General features: G+C 36.9%; 3 protein-coding genes across 3 annotated transcripts; all 3 read right to left on the reverse strand.

The window, feature by feature from the left end:
• Positions 1–4,588: 4,588 nt before the first annotated feature.
• On the reverse strand, positions 4,589–6,021 carry LOC136837391 (acanthoscurrin-1-like). The gene is made up of 2 exons (XM_067102158.1): positions 5,739–6,021; positions 4,589–5,141 (listed from the first exon to the last, which is right to left on the reverse strand). The coding sequence occupies exons 1-2, from the start codon at positions 5,895–5,897 to the stop codon at positions 4,740–4,742; spliced, it is 561 nt and encodes a 186-aa protein (XP_066958259.1). The 5' UTR covers positions 5,898–6,021; the 3' UTR covers positions 4,589–4,739.
• Positions 6,022–8,974: 2,953 nt separating this feature from the next.
• Positions 8,975–11,492, reverse strand: LOC136837600 (uncharacterized). Its single transcript, XM_067102477.1, has 2 exons — positions 11,463–11,492; positions 8,975–9,526 (listed from the first exon to the last, which is right to left on the reverse strand). The coding sequence occupies exons 1-2, from the start codon at positions 11,490–11,492 to the stop codon at positions 9,125–9,127; spliced, it is 432 nt and encodes a 143-aa protein (XP_066958578.1). The 3' UTR covers positions 8,975–9,124.
• A 2,029-nt stretch (positions 11,493–13,521) lies between these two features.
• Positions 13,522–21,712, reverse strand: LOC136837601 (keratin, type I cytoskeletal 9-like). Its single transcript, XM_067102478.1, has 5 exons — positions 21,693–21,712; positions 20,443–20,647; positions 18,167–18,553; positions 14,621–14,725; positions 13,522–14,013 (listed from the first exon to the last, which is right to left on the reverse strand). Exons 1-5 carry the CDS (start codon positions 21,710–21,712, stop codon positions 13,612–13,614), a joined length of 1,119 nt encoding a protein of 372 aa, XP_066958579.1. The 3' UTR covers positions 13,522–13,611.
• Positions 21,713–21,985: the final 273 nt, after the last annotated feature.

A 21,985-nucleotide genomic window follows, 5' to 3' on the forward strand; every position in this document is an offset into this window, starting at 1 on the left:
AACATTATCAGCCACCCATTTTTCCAAGAAGGATAGAATAGGTATGTATGTTAGCATTCTTAGTGTGAAGAGTTTACTGGGGCATCAGAATGTCGAAGAAAAAACAAAAGGAATAAAAACAGATGTGTAAAATCGAACGAAAACTTTCAGTTTCACCCGGACCAGATTTCATTTCCGAATAACATGTTTTCACTTTTCCATTGCCCACATTCTTCATATATAACCCAGTGTTCCAGTCACCTATTCGGTTCGTAACCCTTCAGAGTCGTATAAGTCTTTTCAGCATCACATTTTCCAGTGAAGGTTGAATTTTAAACATGGATTTTAAATAATTTTGAAAACATTGCTAACATTTTATTATCCAAACTATTAATTACTTCTGAACAAGCATTTACACACACAAATATATATACAAATATTTATACATATATAGATATATATATGTATATGTAAACATATGTATATGTAAACATATATATATATATATATATATATATATATATATATATATATATATATATATATATATATATATATATATTTACGTGTGTGTGTGTGCAGAGGAATCACAAAACTTGATTTCCGATTTGAACGCTCATGACAAGGAGATAATGAAAAAACATATATATATATATATATATATATATATATATATATATATATATATATATATATATATATATATATATATATTTTTGTGCGATGTGTGTATGTTCTTCCATTTAAGAGGTTGGCTCCAGAATACGCTGCCCTTCTGATTTCTAATTAGTATCTTAATGTAAGGTTGGAGGTCTGATGATGCTGTCTCCATTTCGAGTTCGGTTTTCTACAGTCCACTTGCTACAAAGTACTTAATTCGCTGCTTAGTTCAGCAATGGAACAGTAGATTTTACTGGATTCAACCAATACGGTCAGTGCTCGCACTGAGTGGAAACGAGATTCCTCATGATTTACATCATTTTCAATTACTAACCGTTAATGAAAAGCAGTGCCCCCTCATCTTGCAAAGCTACAAGGATAGTTTATTTTATTGTCATTCATAGGTTTTGAAAAAAATATATATAATGTTTCCCTGTAATGTGCTTATATATATAATATATATATTACATATGTATATATATATATATATATATATATATATATATATATATATATATATATATAGTATATGTATATATATACACACATATAATATATATATATATACACACACACACACACACACACACACACACACACACACATATATATATATATATATATATATATATATATATATATATATATATATATATATATATATATATATACATACATAGTTTTCATAGCAAGGCGTAGGTTCGTATAATGAAATAATTTCTCAAGCATTGATTTGGTTTTGGCTTGCCGATAATGGCGATAGATGTGCGGCCTATGTGGAAAAAGTTAAGTATATCTTAGTTTAACCAGACCACTGAGCTGATTAACAGCTCTCCTACGGCTGGCCCGAAGGATTAGACTTATTCTACGTGGCTAAAAACCAGTTAGTTATCTAGCAACGGGACCTACAGCTTATTGTGGAATCCGAACACCATTATACCGAGAAATGAATTTCTATCACCAGAAATAAATTCCTCTAATTCTTCATTGGCCGGGCGGAGAATCGAACGCGGGCCTAGGAGAGTGCTAGCCGAGTACGATATCGCCCCGTCCAATGAGGAACTGGCCTATGTGGAAGATCTGTCTCACGAATGGTAACACCTGAACAAAAGCTGTCAAGAGAAGAAACACCGAAGAGTCTTCGATACATTTCCAGACTGAAGTAGATTATTTCAACAGATAATTACTAAAACATCATGAGCCACAGATTCATTACTGAGCAGATTCATTTCAAAGCAATCGGCGGAAACGCCATGGTTCCCCTTCTTCCGAACAATTCGAGCAAGTAATGCTTGTCGGCAAGGTTATTTCCTTTGTGTTTTGGGACTCTGAGGGTGTTATAAGCATTGACCACTTGGAAAAAGATTAAACCTTTTGCGATGGTTGTGATAGCGCAGGAAACTTAGTAGCGGGTGTGTCCTTGCAGTGCAAGTTGCAGTAACTGAAACCGATGACAATAGCAGCACTAAATTCTTGCCTCGTGTCCCTCAGTACCAACCTGGCAATCTGGCTACTACACATTTCCTAAGCTCCAATGCCTTTTCTGTGGTGACCACGGAGGGTGAAACTTAATCTCATTCTCTTCCATTGGCAGACAGCTCATGAAACATGCTAAATATGCCACACAGCGAACGATCCCAGCGCGTTGTAGCAATATATTCCCGAATATACAAAAGAAAATAAAAAGAGGCTTGGTGAAATTAATGGCAGAGTCTTTATTAGTATGAACCAGAAAATCCTGGAATATGAAATCAGCCCTAACATATCGAGGAGTTGGTAATCAGACCGTTGCTATCTCTTTTATGACTACACATCTTTTGGTCAGAACTTTCTAATGCCTCAGCAATCCAATCAATTCCTCGTTTATTTGATCCTGTTGACTATTATACTTGCAAATCGAGTGTTCCAGACTCCAGGATCTAAGAAGCCATTCCTGTTTTGAGTGGCTGGTTAAAGCCAGTCACAGCTTGCAAATCGAGTGTTCCAAACTACATGATTTAAGAAGCCATCTCTGTTTTGAGTGGCTGGTTAAAGCCAGTCACAGCTTGCAAATCGGGTGTTCCAGAATCCAGGATCTAAGATGCCATTTCTTCTTTGAATGGCTGGTTAAAGCCAGTCACAGCTTGCAAATCGAGTGTTCCAGGCTCCAGGATCTAAGATGCCATTTCTTTGAATGCTGGTTAAAAGCCAGCCACAGCTTGCAGATCGAATGTTCCAGACTCCAGGATCCAAGAAGCCATTTCTTATTTGAATGGCTGGTTAAAGCCAGTCACAGCTTGCAAATCGAGTGTTCCAGACTCCAGGATCCAAGAAGCCATTTCTTCTTTGAGTGGCTGGTTAAAGCCAGTCACAGCTTGCATATCGAGTGTTCCAGACTCCAGGATCAAAGAGGCCATTTCTTCTTTGAATGGCTGGTTAAAGCCAGTCACAGCTTGCAAATCGAATGTTCCAGAATCCAAGAAACCATTTCTTCTTTGAATGGCTGGTTAAAGCCAATCACAGCTTCCTCTTTAAGGTCCTAGAAGGGGACTTTGCATATAAAAAGTTTATTTTTGCGTTTTTAGAGGATGGTGATTTCCCTTTAACAGAAATCCTTCATACTTAGTTATTACTAATCTTATTAGCTTTTTATGTAAAATTTTATGGATATAATTAGTAGAAGCTCAAAAGTGTTTGTTTTTTGAAAACTATTTTGCCAAGATTTACTCCCCTTCAATTACATTATTTATATATTGTTAAAACCTGTTTGTTATGTGAAAGAAAGTCTGGTCGATTTATTGGGTAACACCGACACTATTTTATTTTAATGTGAAAATTTTTTATAAAGCTAACATCTGCCTCCTGAATGAGTTGTGTAATTCAAAGATCTCTGAGCTAAGAAAGACTCGGTTACGTCTTCCTTGAATTACAAAGAGAAATTTTTGGAAAACTAAAAAAAAAGATTAATTGTTAGTTCGTCGTATTTTTGTTTTTTTTCATTATACTTCATTTTATTTCTGAAAGGATCGGAGCCTTACCATCGTACATCTGTACAATGCATGAATACTGATGTACATGGTAGGATGTACCCTGACTTTTCTAAGGAACAAAGTTATGAGTACCAAAATTCTTATATCTTTATTATAGCTATTGTCAATATACATTCACACTATGGTCTTTTCTATTTCCAATATACAATTTTAATTTTATGTTGAGCTTACACCTACGTTTATGTCACGACCAAATTCAAACCATAAAGAGATGTTTCATATCAGTTTCCTATCACTTGTTGTCGTTTCTTAGAGACTGACATTTCCTACCAAGCACGGAAGGAAATAATAAAAAATAAAAAAAAAAGTTGTATACTTTTCTTTGTCTGATAAACATTCGAAAAAATAATAGTCTGAATTTTCTTTGGTTTCTTGCCTCTCCCTGAGGGCTCGGATTGCGCCACTGCAAAAATCCGGCAGCCTGCCAACCTAACAGTCCGAAAAAATCTGAGAGGTTCAGTTGGAGAATAGGTACCAGCCCTCGGGCTGAGAAGTTAAACAGAGGGCCTAGCGATACACTGGCTATGTGTCATAGGCATTGGGAACTGTCACTCCACTAGCTGTTGGCCTAAGAAACTGGAGATCAGCGCCTGCCTATTGAGCGTACAGAGGCCCAGGAGGACTTTAACTTAACTTTAACTTTTTGCAAGATAATGTCTGAGGAAAGATTAGATAAAAAAAAAGTGGAAACGAAGAAAAAATTCCCATATAGTTTTCTGAATGTTTTGGTATTTAAAATATTATTAAGGAGTGATATCTTAAGAGTGTATTAGGTGACGTTTACTTACGATTCTTCGAAAACTTGCATTCTTTAAAGCAATAATCAAGTCTTAAATGGTCTGTAAGAAAGGTAATTCCGAATAAATCAATTATTTTACTAGGAACCTCAGATAATAAAAAATTACTATTTGAGAGGGGAACTTTTTGTGTGAAAATTTTCAAGAGATTTAAGCACATATGAAGGATCAGAAGTTTTTATTAAGCACTGTTACACAACAAAGGCAATTAGAACAAAATCAAATCTGCAATTCCGTTTTATTTTATGATTACTTTACAAATGACAACACTCCATTATCCATATGTACGACCACCAGAGAATCCACCTCCGAAGGAACCGCCATGGCCTCCTCCAAATCCTCCTCCGTGACCACCACCGAAAGAGCCGCCTCCAAAGCCACCACTTCCATAGGATCGACCACCAAAGGACCCGCCGCCAAAACCACCTCCAAAGGAGCCTCCTTTACCGCCTCCAAAACCACCTCCTAATCCTCCTCCATGACCACCACCGAAAGAACCGCCTCCAAAACCGCCGCTTCCATATGATCGCCCTCCGAAGGATCCACCGCCAAAGCCGCCTCCATGACCGCCACCTCCGAATCCGCCTCCTCCAAATCCACCTCCTCCAAATCCACCTTTACCACCTGCGTGGCACATGGCCACGACTGTGGCTACGACGGTGATCAACAGAAGTTTCTGGAAAAAAGAAGCGGAAAAATGTCTCCTTTTTTTTTGTGACGGAAAACAATATCGTGAATTTCATTCAAGGAAGAAAATCGGAAATTTGTTGTGGCGAACAAAGTGAACCTTCTCATCCATTTCAGTGTGTGATATAAATAGTATGTTTCATTTTATTATATCAAATTTCAGCACTTTTCCGTTGATGAATATTGAAATTCATTGCTTTGTAAATTGTTCTATTTCCTCGACATTAGATATTGATATCATAAGCAACCTGTCATAAGGCTAAGCCAACAGCCTTAAATATTTTTGTATATATTTATTATAACAATGACTTGACAATTTCGCAAGTCATGACAATAAAGTCACGAATCTATTTACCCCAATCCCACCCCCTTTTTTTTTTGTTAAGCTCATGAAAACTACTTAAATGAATGATGTTTCAGAATATTCGTCAGTGTCTACGAATTTCGTGAGAGAGCTCGAAATTTTGCATGATGTCTAGAAAAATAAAAATAAGCTTTGAAGTAGTTCAGATAATGATGGAGCAAACTTATAAAAAATGACATAAAAATGGCACAAAAATGCAAAATGAGGAACAGCAATGGTTACCATAATCTGGAAGAGTGTCTGCTTTGGAGAAGGAAACACTGGAACTGTGCCTTCAGCTGACTCGGTCTGTGCTTTTATACTCGATTTGCGGGAGACTTCCGTGGCCTTGACGTAATTAAGCCATGCAGATGACGTTATATTTTCTGAAATGGTTATCATTATGGATTTTTTAGAAATATATGGCTGCTTCGGTAGTAATTTTTTTATATGTCAGGCATTCAATGGAACTGACACGATTTAGCAAAGAACATCAGTTATTTTCTCATTTTACAAGATTAAGTCTTCCCTCATTTATCTGTATCTCTTTTTGAGAATGCCACTTAATCATGCTTAGTGTTACCAAGAACAGTTATTTTGTGAGATTTTTTATTTCCTTTTTACTTCTATATCAATTTTCACGTTCTGATTACGAATATTTGCTATTTCTTAAGCGGCCACTAGGGTTAATAATGCGCGTGGAACTAGCAACATTATTCTTGAAGGCTGCAGAAATACTGGGATACCGAACCCTTCAAAAGGCAATAGACTCTGTTTTATGCCTTTATAAAATCGCAGTGAATGGAGTTTGAAAGTCACTAGATGCAATTAAACTCTTAATATCTCATTGGCTCAAGGTCAACATAAAAGATGACCTCAGGTCGGGACGTGAAGTTTCGGGCTGCCATGGAGCAAGAGCCCGTGCCAGCATAGGAGCGGCTTAATCTAAAACTAACGAACGCATAGGACGTGAAAAAAAATCTACCTACGATGATCTATTGGATACCATTGGTTGTATGGCTTTTGGATGATGGATACCTTAATGTCCTATAGATAGGTGAGATCTCCTGCTGAAGTGCTAGCTCAGTATAAACTTTAAAATGACATCTTGTGGACGACCGAGATGTAAGGAAGATCTATCCCATGAATGTTGACCCCTAAACTAAAGCAGATAGGTGGGGAAACTTTGAAGAATTTTTTTATTCGTTTCAGGAATCAAGTGAACAATTTCACCAGAAAATTACTAACCCTGTTTGAGCCACACATTCACCACTGAGCCAGAATTAAAGATTAAAGTCAATCGGCGAAAACGCCATGGTTGCCTTCCTCCAAGGTTTACGACTCTGAGGGTGTTGCAAGCACTGACTTTTTTGTAAAAGACCAACCTGCTGCTATGGTCGGAAAGCCACAGGAAACTTAGAAGCGGTCGTGCGGATGTTCCATAACAGAGCCTGTGTATAAACAGTGCAAGTGGAGATAACAGAAATGGCAACAGCAGTTTTGAATTCTTGCCTCATGCCACTCAGCACCAACCTGGCAAACCTACCCCTACCGGTTTCCTAAGCTACACTCACTCTTTCGGAGTAAGAACTGAAAATGATATTTGATGTCTGTCTTAAGTAGAGAAATATTTCAATGGTGGACAGCAGAAAAAAAAAAAAAAAAAAAAATATATATATATATATATATATATATATATATATATATATATATATATATATATATATATATATATATATATATATATATATATATATATATATATGCTATACCACAACGAATGATTCCACTGATTCTTAGCAACATATTTCCAAGTACAAGAATGAAATTAATATAGGATTGGAGAACTCCATGGGAGATTCTCATTGGCAGTAACCAAAAAATGATGGAATATTGAATCAGTCCGTCCACTGGCATACAGTACCATATCAAGGATATGTGGAAAGTGGGTTGATTATCATCGAAATCAGCCCATTGTTGTCTGTTGGTTGATTACATAATTTTAGATCATAACAGTTAATGGCTGAGCAGTCCAAGCCATTTTTCATCGTTTGCTTCATCCTCTTGATTATCGCTATTTACTATTCGAGTGCCCGAGCCTCAGGGAACCAAAAAGCCATTTCCTCTTTAAGTGGCTGGTTAAAGCAAGTTATAGCTTCCTCTTTAAGGTTCTCGAAGAGGACGTTACATATAAAACAAATGGCGTTTCTGGGTGTCTAGAAGATGATGATTTCCTTTAACAATATATAATTTATTTTCAGTTATTGCCAACTTTACTTGATCTTATGTAAATTACTATGTACGAACAAAGGGAATGAGTTTCTAGAATTTTTTTTTTTTACCCAGATTTCTTTTTCTTCGTTTATTACTTATAGTTGGGAACCTATTTTTGGACTGAAAGAAAATCTGATCATTGTGCCTGGTCAATGCTGTCATTATCATTCACTGACTATGACTTTTAAAAACACTACATCATAAGTAATATGGACCACTGGTCTCTGAGCGAAGAAAAACATGATTTACTTCTCCCTGAATTATTGAGCGTAATATTTAAGAAACGAATTATTCTAATTTAGTTGTGTTTTTGCTTTTCAGTATCATTTTTTTTTTAGTTTATTCAATTTCGAAAGGATCGAGGGCCCTACCTCTATACACGTACGCAATACTTGAAAACTTGTTCACATGGTAGGATGTACCCTGACCTTTCTAAAAGAACAAAGTAGCACGGACCTAAATTCCTCTGTTTCCATTTAGCTCTCGGCAATTTACATTCATTGGCCGGTTTTCCTATTTCAGACAGTTGGTATTTACTACCGAGCCTTCACCTAAATCCTTATTTGGCTAAATCTAAGCGAGAAAGATAATGTTCATTTCATTAGTTCCTATCATTCTTTGTCCTTTCCTAGTTTCTACATTTCCTAGCAAGCATGATGTGCAATAATGGTATTAAGAGAAAAAGATATTCTAAAGAACCACCATGGTTTAAATTATTAGGAAGTTTTACTTTGAAGGTACTTCTCTTTACCTGGAAAAATGAAAAAGCCTGTGCTTTCGTTCGTCTGATAAACTTAGGAAATGTAATTAAGTAAGAATATTTTTTAGCTATTTTCGCATGTTAAAGCCTGAGGAAGAGCATGAACCGACTCACTTACTTTTTTAAGGAGCTTTAATATGTAAAAAAAAAAAAAAAAAAATCAATGAAAGCAAAGGAAAAGCTCCCTGAAGTTTTACTGAATATTTCCACATCTCAAACATTAATGATGGTGACGGCATGAGGCTGTATAAATTGAAGTTTGCTTAAAATCATTCGAAAATTGTCCTTCCTTTAAAAAATATTTAAGTCTTAAATGGTCTATAAATTAAACATCTCAATATTTCTTTTATTTAATAGTACTAACGAAGGCAAACTGATGTTTCGGAGCTGTATTTTTGTAGTGACAAATAATGAATTTTAGGTGATAGGATGATCACTTACTGGAATGAAATAAATCTCAACTCATTTCAAAATGAGACCTATAAAGCATCGAGAGCTTTAATTAAACACTTTTTCCACTCAAGAGAGGTAGTTAGAACAAAATCGGGTCAGGAATTCCGTTTAATTTAGGATTAATTTGCAATAATGAAATCCATTATCCATATGTACGACCTCCAGAGAATCCACCTCCGAAGGAACCACCATGGCCTCCTCCAAATCCTCCTCCGTGACCACCACCGAAAGAGCCGCCTCCAAAGCCACCACTTCCATAGGATCCACCGCCAAAGGACCCGCCGCCAGAACCGCCTCCAAAGGAGCCTCCTTTACCTCCTCCAAAACCACCTCCAAATCCTCCTCCATGACCACCACCGAAAGAACCGCCTCCAAAACCGCCGCTTCCATAAGATCGCCCTCCGGAGGATCCACCGCCAAAGCCGCCTCCATGACCGCCACCTCCGAATCCGCCTCCTCCAAATCCACCTCCTCCAAATCCGCCTTTACCACCTGCGTGGCACATGGCCACGACCGTGGCTACGACGGTGATCAGCAGGAGTTTCTGGAAAAAAGAAGAGGAAAACTGACTCCTTTTTTTGTGACGGAAAACAATATCGTGAATTTCATTCAGGGAAGAAAAATCGGAAATTTGTTGTGGCGAACAGAGTGAACCTTCTCGTCCATTTCAGTGTGTGATATAAATATTGTGTTTTGTTTCATCATATCAAATTTCGGCACTTTTCCGTTGATGAATATTGGAAATTCATTGCTTTGTAAATTGTTCTATTTCCTAGACATTAGATATTGTTGTCATAAGCAACCTATAATAAGCCTAAGCCAATAGCATTGAATATATTTTTATATATCATTATAACAATAACTTTTCAATTTCGCAAGTAATGAAAATAAATTCACGAATCTAATTTACCCCACTCCTTTTTTCCTTTTAATGTCATGAAAATGGCTTAAATGACTGATATTTCAGAATTTTCGTTAGTGTCTACGAATTTCGTGATTGAGTTTGAAATTTTGCATGATGTTTAGAATAATAAAAATAAGCTTTGAAGTATTTCTGACAATGAACGGAGGCAACTTATAAAAATGATAAATAGAAGCCATGAAATAAAAATGGCACATGAATGCAAAATGAGGAACAGCAATGGTTACCATAATCTGGAAGAGTGTCTGCTTTGGAGAAGGAAACACTGGAACTGTGCCTTCAGCTCTCTCGGTCTGTGCTTTTATACTGATTTGCGGGAGACTTCCGTGGCCTTGATGTAGTTAAGTCACGCAGATGACGTTATATTTGCTGAAATGGTTATCATTATCGATTTTTTAAAAATATATGGCTGCTTTGGTAGTAATTTTTTTATATGTCAGGCATTCAATGGAACTGACGACGATTTAGCAAGAACAACAGTTTATTTTCTCATTTTACAAGATTAAGTCTTTCTCATTTATCTGTATCCCTTTTTGAGAATGCCACTTAATCATGCTAACTATTATCAAGAACAGTTATTTTGTGAGATTTTTATTTCCTTTTTACTTCTATATTAATTTCCACGTTCTGATTAAGAATATTCGCTTATTTCTTTTAGCGGCCGCTGTGGTTAATAATGCGCATGGAACTAGCAACATTATTCTTAAAGGTTTGCAGGAGATACTGGGATACCGAACCCTTCAAAAGAAAAAAAGAATGTTTGGTGAGTTACACAAAATGGAGGAGTATTAACAAGATCTTTTGAGCCTATGTAAATTGATCACATATATGATTATACAAATAGACTCTGGTTTTATGCCTTATTAAATCGCAGTGAATGGAATTTGAAAGTCATTAGATGCAATTAAACGTTTAATATCTCATTGGCTCAAGGTCAACATAAAAGATGACCTCAGGTCTGGACGTGGAGTTTCGGGCTGCCATGGAGCAAGAGCCCGTGCCAACATAGGAGCGACAATATAAAACTAACGAACGCATAGGATGTGAAAAAAATCTACCAGCGATGATCAAGTTGATGCTATTGATTGAATGGCTTTTATTTGATGGACATCTTAATGTCCTATAGATAGGTGAGACCTCCTGCTGAAGTGCTAGCTCAGTATAGACTTTGAAACTGACATCATGTGGACGACCGAGATGTAAGGAAGATCTGTCCCATGAATGTTGATCCCAAACTAAAGCAGATAGGTGGGGAAACTTTGAAGAATTTTTTATTTCGTTTCAGGAATCAAATAAACAATTTCAAGAGAAAATTACTTAACTCTGTTTGAGCTACATATTCACCACTGAGCCAGAATTAAAGATTTCAGTCAATCGGCGAAAACGCCATGGTTGCCTTCCTCCAAGGTTTAAATAATTCAAGCAAATAACCAACTGTCGCTATGGTCGAAAGCCCTCTTAGAAGTTCGTACGACTCCATAACAGGTGTTATAAACAGTGACTTTTTTTGATAAAGAAATCAACAGCAGTTTTGAATTCTTCGCCAGACAGCACCAACCTGGAAACTTAGGACCGGTCGTGCACTCATGTTCCATGAGAACTGCCTCTGATATTTGAGTCTGCAAGTGGAGATAACTGAAATGCCAAAAGCAGCTGTAATTCTTGCTTCATGCCCCTCAGCACCAACCTGTCAAACCTACTCCTACCGGTTTCCATATATGTATATATACTATACTCCTTCGTAGCGAGGACTGAAAATGATATATGACGTCTGTCTTATCTTAGGTAGAGAAATATTTCAATGGCGGACATATATAAAAAAAAAATATGCTAGATATGCCACACATATATATATATAGAATGGTTCCAATGATCCCACTAGCAACGTATTTCCAAGTACAAGAATGAAAATATTATAGGATTGGAGAACTCCATGGGAGACTCTTATTGGCAATAACCAAAATATGATGGAATATCAATCAGTCCTTCCATTGGCATGCAGTTCCATATCTAGCATATGTGTGACAGTGGGTTGATTATCATCGTAATCAGCCCATTGTTGTCTGTTGATTGATTACATTATTTAAGATCATAACTGTTAATGGCTGAGCAATCTAAGCCATTCTTTGTCGTTTGCTTCATCTTCTTGATTATCGCTATTTAATCTTCGAGTGCCCGAGGCTCAGGGAACCAAAAAGCCATTTCCTCTTTAAGTGGCTGGTTAAAGCAAGTTATAGCTTCCTCTTTAAGGTTCTCGAAGAGGACGTTACATATAAAACAAATGGTGTTTCTGGGTGTCTAGAAGATGATGATTTTCTTTAACAATATATAATTTATTTTCAGTTATTGCCAACTTTACTTGATCTTATGTAAATGACTATATACGAACAAAGGGAATGAGTTTCTGGAATTTTTTTTTACCTAGATTTCTTTTTCTTCGTTTATTACTTATAGTTGGGAACCTATTTTTGGAATGAAAGAAAATCTGATCATTGTGCCTGGTCAATGCTGTCATTATCATTCACTGACTATGACTTTTAAAAACACTACATTATAAGTAATATGGACCATTGGTCTCTGAGCGAAGAAAAACATGATTTACTTCTCCCTGAATTATTGAGCGTAATATTTAAGAAACGAATTATTCTAATTTACTTGTTTTTTTGCTTTTCAGTTTCATTTTTTTTCAGTTTATTCAATTTCGAAAGGATCGAGGGCCCTACCTCTATACACGTACGCAATACTTGAAAACTTGTTCACATGGTAGGATGTACCGTGACCTTTCTGAAAGAACAAAGTAGCACGGACCTAAATTCCTCTGTTTCCATTTAGCTCTCGGCAATTTACATTCATTGGCCGGTTTTCCTATTTCAGACAGTTGGTATTTACTACCGAGCCTTCACCTAAATCCTTATTTGGCTAAATCTAAGCGAGAAAGATAAGGTCCATTTCATTAGTTGTTATCATTCTTTGTCCTTTCCTAGTTTCTACATTTCCTAGCAAGCATGATATGCAATAACGGTATAAAGAGAAAAAGATATTCTAAAGAACCACCAAGGTTTAAAATATTAGGAAGTTTTACTTTGAAGGTACTCCTCTTTTCCTGGAAAAATGAAAAAGCCTGTGCTTTCCTTCGCCTGATAAACTTAGGAAATGTAATTAAGTAAGAATATTTTTTAGCTATTTTCGCATGTTAAAGCCTGAGGAAGAGCATGAACCGACTCACTTACTTTCTTAAGGAGCTTTGATATGTAAAAAAAAAAATCAATGAAAGCAAAGGAAAAGCTCCCAGAAGTTTTACTGAATATTTCCACATCTCAAACATTAATGATGGTGACAGCATGAGGCTGTATAAATTGAAGTTTGCTTAAAATCCATCGAAAATTGTCCTTCCTTTCAATAATATTTAAGTCATTTTCTTAAATGATCTATAAATTAAACATCTCAATATTTCTTTTATTTAATAGTACCAACGAAGGCAAACTGATGTTTCGGGCTGTATTTTTGTAGTGACAAATAATGAATTTTAGGTGATAGGATGATCACTTACTGGAATGAAAATAAATCTCAACTTATTTCAAAATGAGACCTATAAAACATTGAGAGCTTTAATTAAACACTTTTTTTCCACTCAAGAGAGGTAGTTAGAACAAAATCGGGTCAGGAATTCCGTTTAATTTAGGATTAATTTGCAATAATGAAATCCATTATCCATATGTACGACCTCCAGAGAATCCACCTCCGAAGGAACCACCATGGCCTCCTCCAAATCCTCCTCCGTGACCACCACCGAAAGAGCCGCCTCCAAAGCCACCACTTCCATAGGATCCACCGCCAAAGGACCCGCCGCCAGAACCGCCTCCAAAGGAGCCTCCTTTACCTCCTCCAAAACCACCTCCAAATCCTCCTCCATGACCACCACCGAAAGAACCGCCTCCAAAACCGCCGCTTCCATATGATCGCCCTCCGGAAGATCCACCGCCAAAGCCGCCTCCATGACCGCCACCTCCGAATCCGCCTCCTCCAAATCCACCTCCTCCAAATCCGCCTTTACCACCTGCGTGGCACATGGCCACGACCGTGGCTACGACGGTGATCAACAGAAGTTTCTGGAAAAAAGAAGAGGAAAACTGACTCCTTTTTTTGTGACGGAAAACAATATCGTGAATTTCATTCAGGGAAGAAAAATCGGAAATTTGTTGTGGCGAACAAAGTGAACCTTCTCGTCCATTTCAGTGTGTGATATAAATATTGTGTTTTGTTTCATCATATCAAATTTCGGCACTTTTCCGTTGATGAATATTGGAAATTCATTGCTTTGTAAATTGTTCTATTTCCTCGACATTAGATTTTGGTGTCATAAGCAACCTATAATGAGCCTAAGCCAATAGCATTGAATATATTTATATATATCTATTATAACAATAACTTTTCAATTTCACCAAGTAATGAAAATAAATTCACGAATCTAATTAATCCCCACTCCTTTTTCCTTTTAATGTCATGAAAATGGCTTAAATGACTGATATTTCAGAATTTTCGTTAGTGTCTACGAATTTCGTGACTGAGTTTGAATTTTGCATGATGTTTAGAATAATAAAAATAAGCTTTGAAGTAGTTCAGACAATGAACGGAGGCAACTTATAAAAATGATAAATAGAAGCCATGAAATAAAAAATGGCACATGAATGCAAAATGAGGAACAGCAATGGTTACCATAATCTGGAAGAGTGTCTGCTTTGGAGAAGGAAACACTGGAACTGTGCCTTCAGATCTCTCCGTCTGTGCTTTTATACTCGATTTGCGGGAGCCTTCCGTGGCCTTGATGTAGTCAAGTCACGCAGATGGCGTTATATTTTCTGAAATGGTTATCATTATCGATTTTTTAAAAACATATGGCCTCTTTGGTCGTAATTTGTTGATATGCCAGACGTTCAATGGAATTGAGACGATTTACCAAAGAACAACAGTTCATTTTCTCATTTTACAAGATTAAGTCTTTCCTCATTTATCTATATCTCTTCTTGAGCATTTCAAGTAATCATGTTAACTGTTATCAAGAACAGTTATTTTGTGAGATTTTTTATTTCCTTTTTTCTTCTATGTTAATTTCCACGTTCTGATTAAGAATATTCGTTATTTCTTTAGCGGCCGCTTGGGTTAATAATGCGCATGGAACTAACAACAATAATCTTAAAGGTTTGCGGAGATACTGGGATACCGAACCCTTAAGAAGAAAAAAAAATAATGTTTGGTGAGTTACACATAAAATGGAGGAGTATGAAAAAAGATCTTTTTGAGCCTACATAAAGTGGTCACATATATGATTACACAAATGGACTCTGTTGTTTGCCTTTATTAAATCGCAGTGAATGGATTTTGAAAGTCACTATATGCAAATAAACGCTTAATATATCATTGGCTCAAGGTCAACAGAAAAGATGACCTCAGGTCAGGACGAGAAGTTTCGGGCTGTCATGGAGCAAGAGGCCGTGCCAACATAGGACGGCTTAATCTAAAACGAACGAACGCGCGGAAGGTGAAAAAAAATCTACCAACGATGATCAAGTGGATACTATTGATTGAATGGCTTTTAGTTGTTGGATATCTTAATGTCCTATAGATAGGTGAGACCTCCTGCTGAAGTGCTAGCTCAGTATAAACTTTCAACTCACATCTTGTGGACCACCGAGTTGTAAGTAAGATCTGTCCTTGAATGTTGACCCTAAACTTAAGGATACAGGAGAGGAAACTTCGAAGAACCTTTTATTTCGTTTCAGGAATCAAGTAAATTTCAACAGAAAATCATTAACTCTGTTTGAGCTACATATTCACCATTGAGCCAGAATGAAAGATTTCAGTCAATCGGCGAAAACACCATGGTTTCCTTCCTCCAAATAATTCAAGCAAATAACATCTGTCGGTACGTCGATGCCCTCAGAGGTTTACGACTCTGAGGGTGTTATAGGCACTGACTTTTTTTGGTAAAGATCAACCTGCTGTGATAGTCGAGACAGCATAGGAGCTGTCGTGCGGATGTTCCATGACAGTGCCTCTGTATAAGCAGTGCAAGTGGAGATAACTGAAATGCCAACAGCAGCTGTGAATTCTTGCTTCATGCCCCTCAGCACCAACATGTCAAACCTACTACTACCGGTTTCCCAAGCTACACTCACTCCTTCGTAGCGAGAACTGAAAATGATATATGATGTGTGTCTTATCTTAGGTAGAGAAATATTTCAATGGCGGACAGCGAAAAAAAAAAAATGCTAGATATGCCACACACAGCGAATGGTTCCAATGATCCCTAGCAACGTATTTCCAAGTACAAGAATGAAAATATTATAGGATTGGAGAATTCCATGGGAGATTCTTATTGGCAATAACAAAATATGATGGAATATCAATCAGTCCTTCCATTGGCATGCAGTTCCATATCTAGCATATGTTGACCGTGGGTTGATTAGCATCGTAATCAGCCCATTATTGTCTGTTGATTGACTACATTATTTAAGATCATAACTGTTAATGGCTGAGCAATCTAAGCCATTCTTTGTCGTTTGCTTCATCTTCTTGATTATCGCTATTTAATCTTCGAGTGCCAGAGGCTCAGGGAACCAAAAGCCATTTCTCTTTAAGTGGCTGGTTAAAGCAAGTTATAGCTTCCTCTTTAAGGTTCTCGAAGAGGAGGTTACATATAAAACAAATGGTGTTTCAGGGTGTCTAGAAGATGATGATTTTCTTTAACAATATATAATTTATTTTCAGTTATTGCCAACTTTACTTGATCTTATGTAAATGACTATATACGAACAAAGGGAATGAGTTTCTGGAATTTTTTGTTTACCTAGATTTCTTTTTCTTCGTTTATTACTAATAGTCGGGAACCTATTTTTGGAATGAAAGAAAATCTGATCATTGTGCCTGGTCAATGCTGTCATTATCATTCACTGACTATGACTTTTAAAAACACTACATTATAAGTAATATGGACCACTGGTCTCTGAGCGAAGAAAAACATGATTTACTTCTCCCTGAATTATTGAGCGTAATATTTGAGAAACGAATTATTCTAATTTAGTTGTGTTTTTGCTTTTCAGTTTCATTTTTTTTCAGTTTATTCAATTTCGAAAGGATCGAGGGCCCTACCTCTATACACGTACGCAATACTTGAAAACTTGTTCACATGGTAAGATGTACCCTGACCTTTCTGAAAGAACAAAGTAGCACGCACCTAAATTCCTCTGTTTCCATTTAGCTCTCGGCAATTTATATTCATTGGCCGGTTTTCCTATTTCAGATAGTTGGTATTTACTACTGAGGTTCTTCTTTTAAGCTTCTTCTTTTAACGTGCTTTTTTTCCCATTTTTGTATAGGGTAAGCACAATGCCTTCTTTTTGAAGGACTTTTGATTTGGCTTTGGGGTAGAATTTACTACTGAGCCTTCACCTAAATCCTTATTTGGCTAAATCTAAGCGAGAAAGATAAGGTTCATTTCATTAATTCCTATCATTCTTTGTCCTTTCCTAGTTTCTACATTTCCTAGCAAGCATGATGTGCAATAATGGTATAAAGAGAAAAAGATATTCTAAAGAACCACCAAGGTTTAAAATATTAGGAAGTTTTACTTTGAAGCTACTTCTCTTTTCCTGGAAAATGAAAAAGCCTGTGTTTTCCTTCGTCTGATAAACTTAGAAATGTTATTAAGTAAGAATATTTTTAGCTATTTTCGCATGTTAAAGCCTGAGGAAGAGCATGAACCGACTCACTTACTTTCTTAAGGAGCTTTAATATGTAAAAAAAAAAAAAAATCAATGAAAGCAAAGGAAAAGCTCCCAGAAGTTTTACTGAATATTTCCACATCTCAAACATTAATGATGGTGACAGCATGAGGCTGTATAAATTGAAGTTTGCTTAAAATCCATCGAAAATTGTCCTTCCTTTCAATAATATTTAAGTCTTAAATGATCTATAAATTAAACATCTCAATATTTCTTTTATTTAATAGTACCAACGAAGGCAAACTGATGTTTCGGAGCTGTATTTTTGTAGTGACAAATAATGAATTTTAGGTGATAGGATGATCACTTACTGGAATGAAATAAATCTCAACTTATTTCAAAATGAGACCTATAAAGCATCGAGAGCTTTAATTAAACACTTTTTTTCCACTCAAGACAGGTAGTTAGAACAAAATCGGGTCAGGAATTCCGTTTAATTTAGGATTAATTTGCAATAATGAAATCCATTATCCATATGTACGACCTCCAGAGAATCCACCTCCGAAGGAACCGCCATGGCCTCCTCCAAATCCTCCTCCGTGACCACCACCGAAAGAGCCGCCTCCAAAGCCACCACTTCCATAGGATCCACCGCCAAAGGACCTGCCGCCAGAACCGCCTCCAAAGGAGCCTCCTTTACCTCCTCCAAACCACCTCCAAATCCTCCTCCATGACCACCACCGAAAGAACCGCCTCCAAAACCGCCGCTTCCATATGATCGCCCTCCGGAGGATCCACCGCCAAAGCTGCCTCCATGACCGCCACCTCCGAATCCGCCTCCTCCAAATCCACCTCCTCCAAATCCGCCTTTACCACCTGCGTGGCACATGGCCACGACCGTGGCTACGACGGTGATCAACAGAAGTTTCTGGAAAAAAGAAGAGGAAAACTGACTCCTTTTTTTGTGACGGAAAACAATATCGTGAATTTCATTCAGGGAAGAAAAATCGGAAATTTGTTGTGGCGAACAGAGTGAACCTTCTCGTCCATTTCAGTGTGTGATATAAATATTGTGTTTTGTTTCATCATATCAAATTTCGGCACTTTTCCGTTGATGAATATTGGCAATTCATTGCTTTGTAAATTGTTCTATTTCCTCGACATTAGATTTTGGTGTCATAAGCAACCTATAATGAGCCTAAGCCAATAGCATTGAATATATTTATATATATCTATTATAACAATAACTTTTCAATTTCGCAAGTTGTGAAAATAAAGTCACGAATCTAATTTACCCCACTCCTTTTTTCCTTTTAATGTCATGAAAATGGCTTAAATGACTGATATTTCAGAATTTTCGTTAGTGTCTACGAATTTCGTGACTGAGTTTGAAATTTTGCATGATGGTTAGAATAATAAAAATAAGCTTTGAAGTAGTTGAGACAATGAATGGAGGCAACTTATAAAAATGATAAACAGAAGCCATGAAATAAAAAAATGGCACATGAATGCAAAATGAGGAACAGCAATGGTTACCATAATCTGGAAGAGTGTCTGCTTTGGAGAAGGAAACACTGGAACTGTGCCTTCAGATCTCTCGGTCTGTGCTTTTATACTCGATTTGCGGGAGCCTTCCGTGGCCTTGATGTAGTCAAGTCACGCAGATGGCGTTATATTTGCTGAAATGGTTATCATTATCGATTTTTTAAAAACATATGGCTTCTTTGGTAGTAATTTTTTTATATGCCAGGCATTCAATGGAATTGAGACGATTTACCAAAGAACAACAGTTCATTTTCTCATTTTACAAGATTAAGTCTTTCCTCATTCATCTATATCCCTTCTTGAGTATGCCACTTAATCATGTTAACTGTTATCAAGAACAGTTATTTTGTGAGATTTTTTATTTCCTTTTTACTTCTATGTTAATTTCCACGTTCTGATTAAGAATATTCGTTATTTCTTTAGCGGCCGCTGTGGTTATTAATGCGCATGGAACTAAAAACATTAATCTTAAAGGTTTGCGGAGATACTGGGATACCGAACCCTTAAGAAGAAAAAAAAATAATGTTTGGTGAGTTACACTTAAAATGGAGGAGTATGAATCAAGATCTTTTTGAGCCTACATAAAGTGGTCACATATATGATTATACAAATAGACTCTGTTGTTTGCCTTTATTAAATCGCAGTGAATGGATTTTGAAAGTCACTAGATGCAAATAAACGTTTAATATCTCATTGGCTCAAGGTCAACATAAAAGATGACCTCAGGTCTGGACGTGGAGTTTCGGGCTGCCATGGAGCAAGAGCCCGTGCCGGCATAGGAGCGACTTAATATAGAACGAACGAACGCACGGGAGGTGAAAAAAATCTACCAGCGATGATCAAGTTGATGCTATTGATTGAATGGCTTTTATTTGGTGGACATCTTAATGTCCTATAGATAGGTGAGACCTCCTGCTGAAGTACTAGCTCAGTATAAACTTTGAACCGACATCTTGTGGACCACCGAGTTGTAAGGAAGATCTGTCCCTTGAATGTTGACCCCTAAACTTAAGGAGACAGGAGAGGAAACTTCGAAGAACCTTTTATTTCGTTTCAGGAATCAAGTAAATTTCAACAGAAAATCATTAACTCTGTTTGAGCTACATATTCACCATTGAGCCAGAATGAAAGATTTCAGTCAATCGGCGAAAACACCATGGTTGCCTTCCTCCAAATAATTCAGGCAAATAACATCTGTCGGTACGTCGATGCCCTCAGAGGTTTATGACTCTGAGGGTGTTATAGGCACTGACTTTTTTGGTAAAGATCAACCTGCTGTGATAGTCGAGACAGTATTGGAAACTTAGGAGCGGTCGTGCTGATGTTCCATGACAGTGCCTCTGTATAAGCAGTGCAAGTGGAGATAACTGAAATGCCAACAGCAGCTGTGAATTCTTGCTTCATGCCCCTCAGCACCAACCTGTCAAACCTACTCCTACCGGCTTCCCAAGCTGCACTCACTTCTTCGTAGCGAGAACTGAAAATGATATATGATGTGTGTCTTATCTTAGGTAGAGAAATATTTCAATGGCGGACAGCGAAAAAAAAAAAAAAATGCTAGATATGCCACACTGCGAATGGTTCCAATGATCCCTAGCAACGTATTTCCAAGTACAAGAATGAAAATATTATAGGATTGGAGAATTCCATGGGAGATTCTTATTGGCAATAACCAAAATATGATGGAATATCAATCAGTCCTTCCATTGGCATGCAGTTCCATATCTAGCATATGTTGACCGTGGGTTGATTAGCATCGTAATCAGCCCATTATTGTCTGTTGATTGACTACATTATTTAAGATCATAACTGTTAATGGCTGAGCAATCTAAGCCATTCTTTGTCGTTTGCTTCATCTTCTTGATTATCGCTATTTAATCTTCGAGTGCCCGAGGCTCAGGGAACCAAAAAGCCATTTCCTCTTTAAGTGGCTGGTTAAAGCAAGTTATAGCTTCCTCTTTAAGGTTCTCGAAGAGGACGTTACATATAAAACAAATGGTGTTTCAGGGTGTCTAGAAGATGATGATTTTCTTTAACAATATATAATTTATTTTCAGTTATTGCCAACTTTACTTGATCTTATGTAAATGACTATATACGAACAAAGGGAATGAGTTTCTGGAATTTTTTTTACCTAGATTTCTTTTTCTTCGTTTATTACTAATAGTCGGGAACCTATTTTTGGAATGAAAGAAAATCTGATCATTGTGCCTGGTCAATGCTGTCATTATCATTCACTGACTATGACTTTTAAAAACACTACATCATAAGTAATATGGAACACTGGTATCTGAGCGAAGAAAAACATGATTTACTTCTCCCTGAATTATTGAGCGTAATATTTAAGAAACGAATTATTCTAATTTAGTTGTGTTTTTGCTTTTCAGTTTCATTTTTTTTTCAGTTTATTCAATTTCGAAAGGATCGAGGGCCCTACCTCTATACACGCACGCAATACTTGAAAACTTGTTCACATGGTAGGATGTACCCTGACCTTTCTGAAAGAACAAAGTAGCACGCACCTAAATTCCTCTGTTTCCATTTAGCTCTCGGCAATTTACATTCATTGGCCGGTTTTCCTATTTCAGACAGTTGGTATTTACTACTGAGCTTTTCACTTCTAAACGTGCTTTTTTCCCATTTTTGCTAAATGCCTTCTTTTGAAGGACTTTGATTTGGCTTGGGGTAGAATTTACTACTGAGCCTTCATTTCAAATTAGTAAGGTTCATTTCTTTGTCCTCCTTCCTAGTTTCTACATTTCCTAGCAAGCATGATGTGCAATAATGGTATAAAGAGAAAAAGATATTCTAAAGA

This window comes from Macrobrachium rosenbergii, chromosome 59, assembly GCF_040412425.1.
Source record: "Macrobrachium rosenbergii isolate ZJJX-2024 chromosome 59, ASM4041242v1, whole genome shotgun sequence".
NCBI classification, from domain to species: domain Eukaryota; kingdom Metazoa; phylum Arthropoda; class Malacostraca; order Decapoda; family Palaemonidae; genus Macrobrachium; species Macrobrachium rosenbergii.

Bases quoted from the DNA above. Each gene is read 5' to 3' on its own strand.
- LOC136837391 (XM_067102158.1), bottom strand. From the start codon at position 5,897: ATGATAACCATTTCAGAAAATATAACGTCATCTGCATGGCTTAATTAC. The intron at 5,142-5,738 runs GTAACCATTGCT...TCTTTTTTCCAG, and splicing joins AGACACTCTTCCAGATTATG to AAACTTCTGTTGATCACCGT.
- LOC136837600 (XM_067102477.1), bottom strand. From the start codon at position 11,492: ATGAGTGCACGACCGGTCCTAAGTTTCCAG. The intron at 9,527-11,462 runs GTTGGTGCTGTC...TCTTTTTTCCAG, and splicing joins GACCGGTCCTAAGTTTCCAG to AAACTCCTGCTGATCACCGT.
- LOC136837601 (XM_067102478.1), bottom strand. From the start codon at position 21,712: ATGGAAACAGAGGAATTTAG. The intron at 20,648-21,692 runs GTGCGTGCTACT...TATCATTTTCAG, and splicing joins ATGGAAACAGAGGAATTTAG to TTCTCGCTACGAAGAAGTGA. The intron at 14,726-18,166 runs GTACATATGGAT...GACTACATCAAG, and splicing joins AGGTGGATTCTCTGGAGGTC to GCCACGGAAGGCTCCCGCAA.